At 36.0% G+C, this 17,255-nt stretch overlaps 1 protein-coding gene across 1 annotated transcript; it reads right to left on the reverse strand.

Annotated features, from left to right (window-relative positions):
• Positions 1-10,016: 10,016 nt before the first annotated feature.
• On the reverse strand, positions 10,017-16,989 carry LOC104469575 (cytochrome b reductase 1). The gene is made up of 5 exons (XM_010084138.1): positions 16,846-16,989; positions 16,104-16,245; positions 13,380-13,588; positions 10,544-10,698; positions 10,017-10,350 (listed from the first exon to the last, which is right to left on the reverse strand). The coding sequence occupies exons 1-5, from the start codon at positions 16,987-16,989 to the stop codon at positions 10,053-10,055; spliced, it is 948 nt and encodes a 315-aa protein (XP_010082440.1). The 3' UTR covers positions 10,017-10,052.
• Positions 16,990-17,255: the final 266 nt, after the last annotated feature.

The raw sequence follows: 17,255 nt of genomic DNA on the forward strand, positions 1-17,255 counted from the left end.
TTTGGGTAGCTCCAGTTGCTTAGATAAACATCTAAACTCTAGAAGTTTGTCTATATACCCCAAATTCAAGGCTTTGCTAAAATTTCTACTTAAGAAACACTGACATAAGGTAACCTTTAGCATATGCAAAAATAACAAGCAATTATTATCAGTGGCCCCAAGATGACACTTTTGTTCAAGAAATGCCCTTTTTTGCAGGTGATAACTGAGTGTCTCAAATAGGCTATTTTCTAGCAGCAAAACCAGTACTGCAATAGGCACAACTCAGTTAAAGAACCAGTTATCCTAAATAACGAAGTTTCATGAGATGATAATAACTTTGGAATCAACAAGATGCAAAACCATAAAATCAGTAATTCTAGTTAGAGGATCTGATTTTAATATCAGGATAAACTGTTGTACATGCAACTAACTGAAGGAAAAGGGAATGATGGGAATTCTTCCCCATTTTTCTGTTATATACATCTAGTTCAGGAACTCCCAAATAATTTACCTCATTAATATGATACTGTCTTCCAGTTCCTGGATTTAAACTTTTAGGCCAAGTAGATAATATTTATTTCTGGCTTGTTTAATTACTGACTAATTATGGGGTTTAATTAGAAAAATTACTAAAATTTTGTTAAATGATCTGTTAATAATTACATTTGAAAACATATACCCTCTCAATGATAAACTCCCTCAAACTCTCTTCTGCCTTAGTCTTTATTATCTGTTTATTGTGGAGTCTTGCTTTGCTTTTGAAGTTCCCTGCATTGTGACGCAAACATATTTCAGTATCTCAAAACATTGCATTTTCCATGGGTACTGTAGGTTAACAAAGACAGCAGTCTGACAACTGGCTGTAAATGATTTCATTTTGCACAAGTTTGCCTTATAAGCAAAAATCTTAACCCCTGTTTTAATGTTCAGAGCATGCAATCCAAAATGAAAGAATGCACAAAAGACTATACAGACAATGAATTGCTAAAATAACTGTAATGATGCGCAGTTCTACGATCACTCCTTTCTCTCTGCTGAAGGACCCTGCTGCATGTAACACAAATCTCCACCTGGCAGATTCTAATTTTCTTAATTATATGTATGTTGCAAGATGCACTATGGTCAGCTTTGTATAAAAACAATATATTGCTTCTATTATAGTTGGACATTTGCATTAAAACACAAATAGTTTCTTTGCTTATCTGTATTCCTGGATTGAGGCCAGTAGCTTTCCTGTCTTTTATTAGTTGTAGCACAGTCTAAAATAGAGGCTGAATAAAATAATTGACCAAGAATATAGCTTCAGATAATATTGCCTCTGTGCCCCACTCTGTCTGTCCCTTTTCTATCTCTCCCTAGGGGAAAAGCAGTTATCTTCCTTATGCTAAATCCAGTACCTATCCACAGCAATCATGTAAATCTTGGCATCAGTCTCACAGCAGAATAAAAAATCAAATCAGCAGATCCACATAAGAGCAACAGGCAGACCAAACCAACAAAAAATATCTTCTCAAACTCCTCCATTTATTTTCTCTCAAAAATAAGAGTTCTACTCATTAGAAACACTCAGGTTTTCTTTTTAATTTTTAAGATTATGTGGCTTCAAAGAATAACAACTCATTTTTCAGCAAGTTTGACAGCTTTTCAAAGCCTTTTATTTCAAAGCTTCTTTCTGAATTAACTAATCTACGAAGAGAACAAATTAAAGTTACTGCTTTTCCTAGCTACACAAACTGTCTTCTCTCAGACCTCAAATTATGGATTTGAAGTAAGCAAAAAAATTGTTGGATGTATTTAATGTATTTTACATACAGACTGACTCTAGAACCACAAAAATGTTTTTAATTGAAAATTCAATATGTTAGATCAAAACCCCAAGGTATTCTTTATTATTACAGTCTTACATATTCAAAAATATTACTAGTAATTTGATTAGCGGTATTTTAAATGTTTAGAGATAGGCAAAGGAAGACTATAATACAAATAACTATCATATAAACATGTTGACAACATAATAAGATGAATAGTGTGGTTTATAATATAGTCTGAATTTGTACATATTGCACTGATCTACAAAGTGTCTTTGTATCCAGTTATCACATTCCACAAGACTTTACTTCAGAGTGAATTAGTCCTTTAAGGCATTAGGAGGAACTGTCTTATACTAAACTGACTTGCCCACCACCAAATGAGAGAATGATTACCAGGGTTATAAACCAGAAAATGTGCTCAGAGGTATAAAGATTTTGTTTGCTAGAACAGAGATTCAGGGACTACAGAGTTAGGAATAAAATGTCTTTACGACAACTGGAGAAGGGAGCTTGGAATAAGAAAGATGTTATTAATTAATGGAGTACATGCAAAATAATGCAATTTGTGGGGAAAATGTGCAGAAATGTCTGAACTCTTCACAGGGTTGTAATCACCTCTTAACTTACAAAGGAGACCTGGGCATTGCTGTGACAAGCTCAAACCACGTGTAGATTCCCTAATAGGGGTTCCTATATTAATTTCTGTCTCAGTTCCTTCTTTGCTGGGCAGCGGTCATCTTAGAGAAGCTGTGGATGCCCCATCCCTGGAGGTGTTCGAGGCCAGGTTGGATGAGGCTTTGAGCAACCTGGTCTAGTGGGAGGTGTCCCTGCCCATGGCAGGGGGTTGAACTAGATGATCTTTAAGGTCCTTTCCAACCCAAACCATTCTATGATTCTATTATTTTCAGTCACCAGCTGTGTAACCTTCAGTACAGACAAAAGAGCTAGGAAGTCTTCTGCTGCAGCATTTTGAAAGCTGCTGCGGTTTTTTTTTGCAAGGCCCTTCCAACTTCTGCTTACAGTGTGCAATAAAGTAAGGACAATATTTATCTCTGATTTTACATTGATACAAACTTAGGAAGTGTACTGATACATTTCCAGCTGCTGCTCTTACTAGGTATGAAGACCTGTGAAGTGATGGTATCATATCACTCTGTAAATGCAGAAAAAAAAGTGCTTTAGTTTTTATTAACTGTCCATCTTTGTTCACTCCATGCACCTCATCCTTTGTTTGTGAATTATAATTAAAATATAACTTTAAGGCTTTGTAAAGTATTTCCGTAAAACTATATGAAGAGAAGAAATGGTTACAAATGGAGAAGGTGCTGCATGTCTGCAGCAAATACTCCATGAAGACTGATCTATGCAGTTCAGAGTACAGGCAGAATATACAAGAAGATTGCTGTCAGGGAGCGATGAGGGCTGGCTGGGAGCAGGGCAGGCATGGAAATGGCAACCAGGTTCAACATCATGAGGCACTTTCATGGTTCTGCAGCAGGTCGAGAGTCATGCTGGAAAGTCAATCCACAGGTCATAACCAGACCCACTGAGGGTCAGAGTCCTGTGATCACTGGGCAGGGCCATGGTGATGAGGGCAGACAGAAACCAGGCCAAGAAGTGGGGTCCAAATGGGACACAGACAAGGACTGAAGCACCCAGGTTGAGATTAATTAGACCTCCTGGGCAGGGCTGTGTGGGTGAGGGTTCCAGGAGGGCCATTAAGACCTATTAGTGTGTTCAGGGCCCTGACAACTGTAACGTTATATAAATTACCGTCCCTTAGAAGTCTTGCATTTGGGATAGACTAAAATGATTTCAGGGGCTGTGTCTTACTGAACTTTTGTTCAAATTCCTCATTATAGATGCAGTAATAACAGCAATAAACACTCATGTAGATTTTCTTGTATTTTTAATCCCATTCTCTATATCTGCTCAGAAACAGTAGCCAGACAGCAGTAGTGCTCCCATTGCCACAGTGATCTATGAACTATCCCTTAACTGCAACAGCAACTGATGTTTTTAGCAAAAAGATAAGCGCTCAAGCTGAACTTCTAGGATAACACCTATACTGGAGGTCTTTTAAAATAGTATTTCTATTACATCCAATAGTCATAGTAACAATGAGAGTAATGTCATGGAGAATCAGAATTACACTGAATTTTGCCACTTTGTTGACCTAAACATTAATACTAAGCTTTGTGAAAAACAGCAGTGCCCTGTCTATATCAGTACTCCCACTGTTAGTAGCACCATGAAATCACTGACATAGTCAGCTATAGGAGACAAAGTATCTTCCAGTATAGCCTAAGAGGACAGGTAATCAAATCAAATCAAATCAAGAAGTAGCACTAGTGTTCCATGTACAAAGTAGCTTTCAGTAGTACTGAAACTGGCATATTCAGTGGGATATATCAGAAAACATGCTTACAAAGTCAGTATCCACAAACACAGTAAATTAAGAACAGAAGCTGTTAGTATGTATCAGAGGGGAGAACTTTATTTTTGGTTATTTGAAATTGCCACCAACGTTCACTTCATCAGGGTCAAATTTTATGTGACACTGCCAGATCAAAGGGCAAAAGTACTGGAAGTTCCTGTTTTTTTTCTAATTTTTGCTACTTTCATACCTTGTATATGAGCTTATCCCTTAACTTTCATGCTCTTACGTTCCCTTTGTTGTGTCTTTTAACCAAGCTTATACTTGCACCGAAGAGCGCAATAAAAAACAATTTCCAACATCAGAGATGAAGAAATACTGTATTTTACGTGGGCCCTTTAAAAGAATAGAAAACTAAATATATAAATTCTGACATGACTGTGTGTTTTATATCTACTAATCTGTAACATTATTTTAAGGCAGATGACTCATCATATTGTATCATCTAAAGCAGTGATGGATTAGCATCTGCCAAAGGCCGTTTTGGTAGAGCTTGCCACCGAGTGGATTACTGCTTGTATACACTTATGAGAAGGATCATCTGCTACAAAAATATTTGAAAATCTTATTAATCACACTATTTAATAATATCTGTCAGACTTAGAATACCTTTAGATGGAAATTTTTTTGTTGGAATGCGATGCTAGTGAAAATTGAAATAAAAATCGCAAACATTTTCACTTTTATCCATTTTCTGATAGCTCTATTTATAGCTATTGTTTGACTTGGCAATAGGCAAATGATGGAATTTCAGACCAAACGAGTAGTCAGTATACGTGGCCATGGACTCAACTGTAAACTCAAGCCCCAAGCTAACATATGCTGGTCGGTCGTCTATGATGACCATATCTGGCAAACATAAGTGAGCTCATTGAAATGTATACCACTTATTTCTACTTCTTCTATTAAAGTTAACTGTGGCCTTGTCATTTTTGTTACAACAAAAGTTATGATACAGTAGTAACTTTACGTCCTGTCTTCTGTTAGCTGCATCGCTTGGAGTGGCTGTCATCCATTTTTTTGACCTGGACTTCAGTCTCTTCCTATATAGTAATTTACACTTCACCCTGTCCACTAGTCTTACAGAGGTTGAAAGTGTTGCTCATACCATAACACAATGTAAAAATCTGTACACAAGTTACAGGGGTTCCATCAACTGCTTACAAAAAATGTTTCACACGAATGCGGTCCTCCTGCCAAAATTTTGAGTCTCCTCTTTTAAGTGTGAATACAATTGAGCTTTAATTGACTTTTGTAATAATCAAAGTATTGAAAAAATATGAACTATTTTACCAGAACTCTCCCCTAAACATACAGCCTAAAGGAGACAGTTAAGAGAAGTTATCAGCAATAGGAAATTGTCAGGTTTGAATACAGCACATTTTCTGCTATACTGATGATCCCAACAGTATTTTTTACTCTTCCATGCTGCTGCTGGTGTTGGAAAGTTTTAACCAACATCTGTATGATATTCAGGAATAATCAGGTTATGCTTTACACTTTTAGGAGAGTTTCTAATTAATCTTACTAATCTGAAGAACATACCATAATTCTTGTTACAGATATGTTCATATAGATGGTTTTGCCATTTATAGCATTTTATGATCAACAACCTATTGACGAGTAACTTAATGTGTAGATGTTACATCTGGGTCAGAAGATTCTATGGGGTCAAAACCTTTGCTCTGCGTTCAGTTTGGCTGTTATTTATCTTAGGGTATTTGGATCTTACAGCGCATTATGTGACCGTTATACATCAGAATTTATGATCTTCCCTTATTTGCTATGGCAACCTCATGACTGCGGATAGTTTTGGGGTTTTCCCCCTCTAACTACTCCTATGGGGAATTTCTATTATGATCAGAAGGTGAAATACAGATTCTTTCTTTATACAGTGAATTCCTTTACTTTCTTTTAAATGCTGATTATCCTTCTAACATGACAGAGTACCTAATCAGGAAGATCATCAGGAATACTTGGAATTAAGAAATATTTAATAAATTTTGTACAACTATCCTCTTGTTAAAAAAAAATCATAAGAATAATTTGATCTTTTGCAAAATTTAGAAAGTTGTATTTTAGTACCATAATATAAATCTGTACTCTGTGGCATCATTAAGCTTGAAAAATAATTTTTATTAACATAGAAAAAAGAATAAGGAAAGTGGACACTGTAATTAAACATTTTATTTCATCTACAAATAAGTACTGTGAGTAACAAAATAATAAAATAGTTCTTTAAGTCTTGTGAACAGTGAGAAACAGAGGAAGGAATTTTCTGAAACAGAAGCAAAAGAAAGAGTCTTCTGAAATAGAAAATATTTGGCAATATCTTTTAGTCTCTCAATAAAATATCCATGTAAACAAGTAATCCATATTTACAATATCATATGCAATCTTCATGGTTACATGTAGTAAGAAGTGCACATGTAATTACTGTACATTCAATTTTAAAATCTAATTTGTACTGTCATTTCTCAGTTTCATTAATGTTGGAAAAAACACCATTCTGCTTTTGCACACAGTACTGCATGACAGCATGTAAATACATTAAAAAATTGTTTTTTCCAGGCATCTTAAAAAAATAGCACTTTTAATGTTAGGTTTTGTAACTTCGTATGATTTTATAGGAATACAAATTTGAAATTTAAGTACACTAATCATGTCCCTGTAAAAGCAACAATGTAGATTATTTCCTGCAAACATGAAGAAAAATCCTGATAAAATAGCTGGAGTTCTATCTTCCATTTATATCTTTGAAAATATACCTTTTTATTTCCTGTGTTGCTACTATTACACATAAATACAGGTAAGAAAAATTGCATGAAAGGCAAGTTAATGGAAGGCCACTTTCAGAAGCAGCTTTAGGAATATGTTTTTTTTCCAGAGAAAATTACTCTCCAAAGTCCTATGTATTTTTATTTAGCACTTTAACTAACTTCATATGTTGCAAGGATACTTAGAGACCTTTTTATCAGGGTAGAATACAAGCCAAAAGTCTATAGCATGTTCAGCCCATTTTAAATTGCAGACACCAAGGTTGAGCAAGGTTTAGGAGCTCATGGGAAACTTCCAAAGACCAAAGCAGCCGGAAGCCCACAGTTCATACACATGAGATATCACTGATTATGATAATTTCCCAGAATGGAATCTTCTAGCTCCCACTGAATTTCTACTCTCACATTTAACCTCAAAATTGAAAAACAAAGATATAGTCTGGCAGACTAACCTCAAAAGGTTGCTAATCCTTGATTTTCAATTAGTTTTATGTCACCAGAATAGAGAAGAAAAGACACCATTCTTTTTCAAGAATCATTACTCTTGAAAAGTACATGGAATAAAATGGAAACAGAAGACATACTGGTTACTATACCTAAACTTTAAAAGCATATAGAACCATTCACCTAAAAGCTATTTATTTCAATACTTCCAAGTCAGTATTGTAACAGATCACCTATTTTGTGGGTTTTCTCACAGTATACTGTACAGTTAGTTTCTTCCAGAACAATGCCTAGACAACTGACTACCTTCCACACAAACACATGCTTTTATTAGATTACTTAGTACTATGCAAAGTTTGAATGAGCTCATTTTCACAGGTGGATGAGACACAGTAATGGGCCAATATATGCGAACTTGAAATGCTGTTGCCTCTGCGAGTGCAGTGTACAAAGCTAGCACAGTAAATGAGATCAGAAGAAAAGAAGATGGCACAGTTAAGTACTCTCCAGAAGCTACTGTGAATCCCTCTTCCTACTTAATGTTCAATATATAAATTTGTAATAAGGTGCATAACATAATCATGTCATGTCAGTTGAGCACTAATGTCATGTAAAACAAGTGCTCTTGTTTTTCTCTCAGAAAGCTGCGATCAGTACTATTTGAATTTTATGCTGAAGCTACCCAGAATAATTTTAGGGAAGATAGATAATTGTATGGAACTCGAAAAACAGAGAAAAAGCTGTCTGATCCATTGCACGTAGTGGGACTGGAGGAGTGCTCACACAGCAGGACAGTGTTCCTTCTCTCATACCTGAATTCTACACTAAGGCACTTAAAAGCAGGTATTTTCTCAAATGAAACAATACACCAATGCTAGGTGGGCCTGTCATCCACAAACATGTGTAAGTGAAAACACAGAACTCTAGGATGTAGTCCTTGAGTACCAAATGGTACAGCAGAAAAGTTTTCAAATAACTTAATATGCTAGCTTTCTATACTGCATTCACTAAATAATTAAATGTTATTACAAATCAAATCACAGGAACTGAGGTGCTTCTTGTCAAAGATCCAGAATAACTCATGACCAAATGTATTTATCTAATGCAATCCTGAACTACAAAAAATGTATATTTGCTAAAGTTTAATGTGTTTAAACATTTTAAAAAGCTGAAGTAGTAAAAATGTATGTAGCCTTTTAAAAAAATAGGAAATTATATGCTGTATGAAACTGTCAATATTGCAACACAATCAGTGGAAAATTTGGATATGTAGTGGGCTCTGAAGCTTTTACAAGAGATTATAACAGAAAGGCTCTTTATTTTGGACATGTGCAATCAAAATACTCTATAATTATTCTTCTATAGTAGTAAAAAATATAAGTATTGTTTATATCTGTGAAAATAATGAATAAGCGTAATACATTAATACTCTGATTACTAGAAAGAGCTATAAAAGTGCCATTAAAGACTCAAACTGCATTAACACTTTAATTTAAAATTAAGAAGTCATAGAGTTTGTATAGTTTGCTTATAGACTATGTCTTCATGTCTGTGATGATAATGATTTTGACGCCAGTGTGGAGATACCAATATTTGCTTCCAGTTAACAGGTAGTGTTTTAATCAAATCAGCAAAGCTCAGCTGTTTCTTGGAGGAAGCATTTCTCACTTCAGGCTCCTTTCTTCTGTGAGACTGCTAGCAGTCTTCTTGATTTGTAACCTCCTAATTTCTAGTCTAGTGCCATAAATCAATGGAACTGTACAAATACAGATAGTAAAATGCTGCCTTTGGGATAAAAGCAAGACTTGGTTTAAGAGATACATATTTTTCTAAGTGTGTATCTATAGCTTTCCAAATAAGACAAATTCTGCATTTGGATGTCTTACAATTGCCTTAGATCTCACATTGTCCATATACAATATATTTGTTAGAGTTGGTTAAAAAGTCAACAGATATGTTCTGACTAAAAAAAAAAAAAAACATAAATTTTTAAAGAAAACATAACATTTAATGAAGATTTCAGGCAAACAGTCATTTCTTTTTTTGAATTCAAAATTTTAGACTAAACATTTTTATGGTGCAACTCTGCAAAGTGCTGAATGGCCTCAAATCCCTTAGATTTTAGCAGCTGGTGAGGGGGTTAATCAGCCTGAGGAACCAGAGCTTAAAAAAAAAGAACATTACCAGAAAAATTATGTGTGACCAACTAAATTCTGCTGCCTGGTATACTTCATGACTCTGATTCATAGCCTGCAAAATCACTCAGAGCAAAATTTAGTCTCAGTCTTGGTAACTTGTCAGGAGTGTAAGAAATAGAAGCAGTAAATGAAGAAGTGATATGGGAAACATTTTCCAATTATGTGATTTTCCTACTATGTGATGTCATTCACGGTCTCATTTTTTAAATGAGGACTGAGCATGAACCCATATAATAGGTTTAAGACTTACTGTAATTTAAATTCATATGCAGAAAACTTGAGTATCTTTGAGCAAGCAATACTGAAAATAAACCCCCAACCTATTTATATGTCAATATAACTAAATTGGAAAGAACCAAGGGGGGCTGGCAGTATAATAGTACTGTTAATCTGTGTATTTTCTTTACATAGTTGATCGTTGGCCTGCTTCATCAAGTTTGAGGTTTTTTCTGGCTGCTTCACTATTGATCCTCATATCAGATTTATCTGTGTTACTACCGTCTGTCACTGTGGATTCTTCTTCTGTACCTTCAGGAGTCCCTCCAATGGGCCGCAGAAGTTTAGCATTCTCTTCTGGGGGGCGCTTCCAGTGTGGCCTGCTTGCCATCCACAAAATAAGCGCACCAAATATGACAAGCAAAAGACCAAGACAGTTGACAAAAGTTGCCTCTGGTGGGGATGTACTATATGCAGGATTTTTCCTTTGGAGGGGAAAAAAAAAAAAAGGTCAGTTGGTCTAAAGACAATCCCAGTCTAGAAACAGTAGTCTCCTGCTAGGTAGGAGGTATTCTTAAAACAAAACAAAGCAATTGCCTAGGTGGTTATTATTCTGTGCAAATGGAAGTACAGTTTGCAATGAATAACCTTAATAAACAAGTGATAAGAATTACTTACAATGAAAAGATAAGCTTTTCTGTGATTCCCATGAGAGCTGTTGCAATCACTGTTGCAAAGATGGTAAGACCCGAATAAACATGTATTGGCATGAGAGCTTCTCGGAGAGGAACTGGAGCAAAAGGGAGCAGAAAGACAGCGAAACCCAAGAAAAGCTAAACACAAAACAGATTAATAGTTAAAGCTATATGGGAAACGAACTGGACTTCTCAAGCAGAATACAAATCATCATAAAAATTCCATTTTGAGATGTCTTCAGGTACAAGTTTGAAAAGAATTGGCATTTCTTTTTTGTGTTTCATTTGTGTTTCTTTTCAAAACTAAAGCAATAATTCTCGATTAGCACCTGGGAGGCAGACATGAAATATTTTATAAATAATACCGTCTAATATCACTGTCAAAACTTATTGGTAAGGCTAGAACTGCAACGAAACTAAGTACTGGAAACACAAGTTTTCAGTGTCACTAATTCAATAATATACTAAAGGCATGAGTAGCTACATTTTTACAGTCTCTTCAAGTCCTGTTCTCTGCTTCTGTTACAGATTTACACATAAATTAAGATCAGAAGGCAGTCTAACCTTCTGACTCAAGTGGACTAAATAATCTTACCTTGTTAGATTTTTGGTTAAATTAAAGTACATGTCTTTAGGAGGGCAATGGTCTATATCTCAATCTATCAATCAGTTGGCATTTACAGAGGGAAGATGTGTGTGGGTGGCATTTAGTTATTCAGGGGAGATGAGTCCTTCCATTAGCGCCAATTTTCTGATGGAAGATAACCCATCATGTCACATGGCTGCAGTCACAGGCTTGCCCAGTCATATTGAAGCTGCATCCCTTCTTTAGTTTGTTCTACTGTTACTCACCCCTGTGGCCAAATTAGAAATAGTGCATGAATTTGTATTTTATCTTGCTTTAACTTCCAGTCTTAGTCCTTGTTTTGTCTTTCCATGCTGGATTAAAGGGCCTGGTATTTTCTCCCTAGGAAGTTTTTTAATACACCATAATTGGGTCATCTCTTAATCTTCTTTAGATCTGCTAAACAGTTGGAGCTTCTAAAGTCTTTCACTAGAAGATAGTTTTTCCAGCTCTCATATTACTTTTCCATGTTTTGCCTTTTTTTTCATTTTTTTTACATTAAAAAAAATTGTTCCATAGTATTTCATATTAGTTTTGCCAATGCCATATATGTGGGTTAAAATAATATATTTAGATAATATCTTTTAGGGAATTTACTTTTCCTCTTGTCACAGCATCGTGGAGCTCATTTTGAGCTTCACGTCATCTTTGAGTACTTCTTTCCAGAACTGCTTTCCAAGAGACAGTTTCCATTTTGCATTTCTGCCCTATTCTTAGAAAATTTGTGTCCTTGTGCTATACTGTGCTATTTGGCTTAAATACAGTATATTTACAGTATTGGTCCTGTCGGTATAGTATTATGTGAGCATCCCACCTGAATAAGTTTTAAATTCTGAGATTGACATGCCATTTCTAGCAAATGCCAAGTGTCTTCTCTATTAACAGAGATACTAATTTATGACTATTGTTTAACGATAATGCTCAATCACTTAACAAACCTAAGTCTCTGACTGGACACTTACATCCCAGTTTGGAGGAAGTAACACCACAGTTCTACTGATGAGACAGGCAAGGCATTAAATGCCATTGATCATGTTTATAGTAGCAAAATGAAAAGCAGAACTAAGACCTTATTCACAATTCTTTATCTTAACCATCAGAAGAAATGCTGATCTTCAGTACAGTGGCAGCACAGAATTCCCTGAAATCACTGCATTATTAAGACCATGAAAATCTTAACATTGTTTCTTCTTATTCATTAACTGTTTTTCAGCTATAAAGAATACATTCAACAATGCTGCAATATGCTTTCCTTTTTCTAAGTGTTAAAACCACTATTTCAACACTATTTCCTGTACCTCCTAGCCTGAGAAGTGAAGGATAAAAGTCCAGAACCCAAATCCCACAGCTGGGGATTTTCTGTTCTTGATCACCAGATAATTAAGTCTTATTTTTTTATTTTTAGTGTTTTGGCAAAAAAATTAAGAATCACAATCTGAAGGAACAAAATTAATTTCCATAGTGTAATAACAAATATAGGGAATTCAGAATGTATATGCAGAAACATCACATCTGTATGTGTACACTAAATGTCAGGGCATGCCTGCTCTTCTATGCCAAATGCAAAACATACTAGGTTAGCTCATTTTAGATTATGATAACTCTAATTCTCGACCAACAGGAAAAGTTAAAAACATGCACACAAACATTTATTTTTTATTTATTTATTAAGTTTTGCTGGTTCAGGAAAAGTGGTTAGCAGTAGTAGCCATTCAGATGTCAAATCCTTTAGATCTGCACTCCTCCCTGCTGCACCTGTTCTGCTTATAAACAAAAGTTCTGAGGCCAAGAAGTGACTACTTAAAATTATGATAGCTGGAAAAAAAGAAAAACAATTACTTCATTTGAGAATTCCCTAATAAAAGCTCTAACTGTATTTAAATATGCTGCCAACAAACCAAATCACTTGCTTTAACTTCAGGAGTTTATAGAGCTTGGAAACACACTGCTGTATAACTGAGTAGTAAATAAACTGCCATTATCTCAGCAAAGAAACAAAATATGCTTTAAAATACATTTTTCTTTGAAGTCAAGGGTCCAGTATTTGCACATTTACATGATAATTTGCCAAATCACACAATGTAAAATGGGTATCCCAGTAGTTAAGAGTGTATTAATGAGAGCTACTGTGCCTGAATTACTCAACACATTCTTCAAATTTACAACCTGTTTATAAATACAGTTAGATTCTGACCTGGAGAGAATAAAATATAACAGCAGTCAGCCCAATCCAGCTGTGCAGACTGTACATGTTAGGAATGTTGCTGGCATTGTGGAATTCGAACACGGCTACCATGGAAACAATCGCAAGAATCATAGCTATGGTATTTAATCCAGCATGTATGAACTTCATTAGGAGTTTGCTGCACTTCCAGGTCCAGGGCAACCTGTACACAATAATAGCTGAAAAAAGAACAGAAACAAGATTTAATGCCTTATAGCATAACTTCTCTCAGATTTTAATAATCATGCATCATTCACACAGTTCCATTGTAAATTACAGGAAAATGCAACCTTAAATCCTCTAAAAAAAGTCTATTAAAAGGCTTTTTCTCCTACACATAGCATGTTCCAAATATACACTGAGGCTTAAATACAGCTTTTGGGGAGATTTCTTCCTAATTTAAAAAAAAAAATTAAGCATTTTTCAAACAAAGAACGGTAAACAACTCGTTGTCATAATTTCCTTATTCCTTGAATTGATCTAACAGGGATTCTGCATAGGATTTTGATTCTTCTGTTATTAGTTAGATTAGAGGAATAAGGCCCAATTCTTATATCCAGAAGACCACCTACTGAGAAAGTATGTAAGATTATTTTTTAATATTTATTCTCTTTGCCAGCTCTGGATAATGCTATTCTCCATTTGCATAGATATTTATGTGACTATCACATTCACTGAAAGAGTGATCAGGCATTGGAACAGGCTGCCCAGGGAAGTGGTGGAGTCACCATCCCTGGAGGTGTTCAAGAAATGTGTAGATGTGGTGCTTCGGGACATGGTTTAGTGGGTTAGGTGGTGTTGGGTTGACAGTTGGACTTGATAATCCTTGAGGTCTTTTCCAACCTTAATGATTCTATGACTCTATACTTTAAATGGGAAAATGCTACTCAGCATAAGGGAATCACAATCTGACTTTTAAGAGACAATCATATTTGGCAACTACAACTCTTCCAGCACTGTCAGATGAACGTAAGGGGGTTTTGCCCATGTTTGCATTAATAACTCCAGCAGACAGTGTTTTGTCCAGTGTGGACAAAACAACAATTTCTAGTGATTTAACTCCAGATGGTCCATAAGAATAACTTAGCCTAGAGCTGCTTCTTGCCAAGCTCTTTCCTCAGGGTCCCCACTGCTCCTTCCCTGCCACAACTGTCCCTTGCCCATCGCATGACCCACAGGGGACACACAGACCAGATTAGATCACTAAAGCCCCAGGTACATCTGATTACCAACTAGGCAGTAATGCTGGATGTGTGACAGCACGTAAGTATATTCAGATAACAGGGGACAAATATTTATGAGGACACCTGATCACTTGACCAATAAAGGCAAATGCCCACATCCATAATGTCTTGCTTGAGCAAAAAGACTGAGCTCCATTCATCTGATTCAGCACGTCGTTATTTAAGATCTCTGCTTATAAAATGACATTCAAACCTTTATGTATAATTAGCTATACTGGAACAACAGAATAAGAATATATGAAGGTTTTTTCCCGTTCCAAACATTAAGAAATAGAATATGCACCAGAAAAAAAAAGTATTACCTGATAAATGCAAAGATTTAAGAATTTGAGTAATTCTCACGTGTCTTACTCATTACTTCTCCATAACCCTAGCTTTTTATGCAGAAAGCATAGGTTATGCAAAATAAATAAGATATTCATTCTGTATCTTGTAATGAATAATAATAAATGACAAATACATTTCAAAGTTTTGTTTACACTTTTTTTTTTTTTTTACTTGGATGCATGCCAGGAAATACAGTACTGCATTAAATAATTCACAAAGAAAACACTGTTCACAAGTGAAATTTCCAGACTATGATCAAATTTTAAATCAATGACTGCTTTTACATACTGTGTGAAAATGTAGTACTGGAGTGAAAGTGTCGCTTAGAATATTTAAGTATATGGAGCACTTGGGTAGTTCTCAGCTTTCTACTTTTAAAAAATAACAACAGTAAATCCTATAAAATCAGGAAGATAGAAGCCTTGTTTTTAAAACAGTTTGACAGTAATCAGTCTATATGACATAGGTATGATTCAGCACGCTAAACTTATGATCACCTCCAGTGGTTCCCCAGAAGTTATATGATAGTCTTACATCTTGTTAATATTGAAATAATTGCCTACATCAGACTATTATTAACTTAGTACTAAGGATTATGTTTTCTTACTTTGTAAAGCATGTATGCCAAAAGGCCCCAAACAAGCCTCAACATCCCATGAGGATATTCCCAGTAAATCCTCCTTGCTCCATCTTACAGTATGGCCCATAGTATTGTCAATAATTTATTCCAAGTGCAAGAGTACTGGACTCTCTGTCTTGAAGTGAACTTGATGTGCATAGGTCCTGTTCTCAGTTTTTAGTCTTTTATCTCAGAGGGTCAAGTCCAGGCTAAAATTTTTTTGTAACATTTTTCTTTGGTGCATAAGATGCTGTCATCTAGTTGATTTAACTATCAACTCCCTAGTCACTCATCCACATAGTCTCAGATCTCTGTCTGGGCCATGAATTTTCTGGGCTGTTTCCCATAAATAGCATGATAGAAAAGCAAGGAATACAGACTCATGGCTTGGACACTTGCTAACAATACCATGCATTAGTATGTTACATGTCACAGCCCAGGACATAGGCATGATAGTACACTGTGGTTTAATCCTTTCTGTGAGGGCTGTGTATGAAGTCTTACTTTGCAACTTGAGAGACCTGTTTACCATGGTGAAAAGGGACAGTCCCATTTCCACATCACTGCTTTTGTTCCACTTCTGTGTGCTTCCTCCTGCCTTTGTCGTAACTGGTGCTTTTCTGGCCAACAGGAGGAAGCAGACAATCTGGGGAACAATGGGGAAAGGAGGAGGAAGATTCTGCTTTCAGTGATGCAAGCTCTTAAAAACTGACTCGGACATGGTGTGTAATTTCATCTCAAAATTAAAATAGCCTGGGTTAAAAGCACATACACAATTACCGCATTTTTAGTGGCAACATGCAAAAGCAGTCCTGTGAAGAACTTTCTCTAGGTACAGTGTCTCTACTACTGTTAAGAAATTTGACAGTCTAGCCACCCTTAGACAAAGCTTCTTCACTCAGATCTCACTCCTGTTTTGAGCTCTGATTTTAAAGCACATCACATAGGGCAGAGTGATCTTGCAATATCTTGTATGTGGCATGGGACACCTGTTCTTTGCTAAAGGTACAAAGCAAAATTCTAGAGTTAGTTCTCTAGTATTTCTAACTGGCACGTGCTGCACATGCTGTAGGGAGGTGTCATGGATTGCTCATGAGATGCCTTCCATCTTAGAAGGCACACAGCGTGGTTCTGTGAGTGCACTGGGGGTACGCTGCACAGCACCTCACAGCTAACAGAAAGTAATGTTCCTCTTTACTCCTCCTATTTTCTCTCCTGCTCCTTCTTGGCTGATCCTGTTGCTTACCTTTGGCAAGTTCTGAATGCCCACTAACTTCTTTGGGAACCACTTTAACACCAGAATGGACAAGTGCCTATTTATGATTTCAAAGGGACTCAAACAGCTCATCAAGAGAGCTGCCTCTTCACAAGTTGCCTGTGGTGAGACCATTACAGCTCAGCAGTCATTTGCCCTTCCAATTCTTGAGAATTCTGCAGCCTACTGGATGTTAGAAACTCCAGGAGTTAGCTATTTTTCCTTTGAACAGATATTTTGTTATGTTTGAAATAGAGGTAATCATGTTTGTCAGGTAACTCAGAGCAAGTGTTATCTTTAGATTTCAAGAGAAAAGACTATACTTAAATTTAGAATAGATTTGTACTCCTCCTCCTTGCTCTTGCACATTGTCCACCATCTCCCTTCTCCCATCTATGGCA

Source organism: Pterocles gutturalis, unplaced genomic scaffold (assembly GCF_000699245.1).
Source record: "Pterocles gutturalis isolate BGI_N339 unplaced genomic scaffold, ASM69924v1 scaffold29130, whole genome shotgun sequence".
NCBI lineage: Eukaryota > Metazoa > Chordata > Aves > Pterocliformes > Pteroclidae > Pterocles > Pterocles gutturalis.

Excerpts from the sequence above, each read along its gene's own strand:
- LOC104469575 (XM_010084138.1), bottom strand. The coding sequence starts at position 16,989 with ATGGTCTCACCACAGGCAACTTGTGAAGAGGCAGCTCTCTTGATGAGC. Across the intron at positions 13,589-16,103 it reads CAGGTCTCTCAAGTTGCAAA|CTATTATTGTGTACAGGTTG; the intron begins GTAAGACTTCAT and ends TTCTTTTTTCAG. Across the intron at positions 10,699-13,379 it reads TTATATTTTATTCTCTCCAG|CTTTTCTTGGGTTTCGCTGT; the intron begins GTCAGAATCTAA and ends TTTTGTGTTTAG.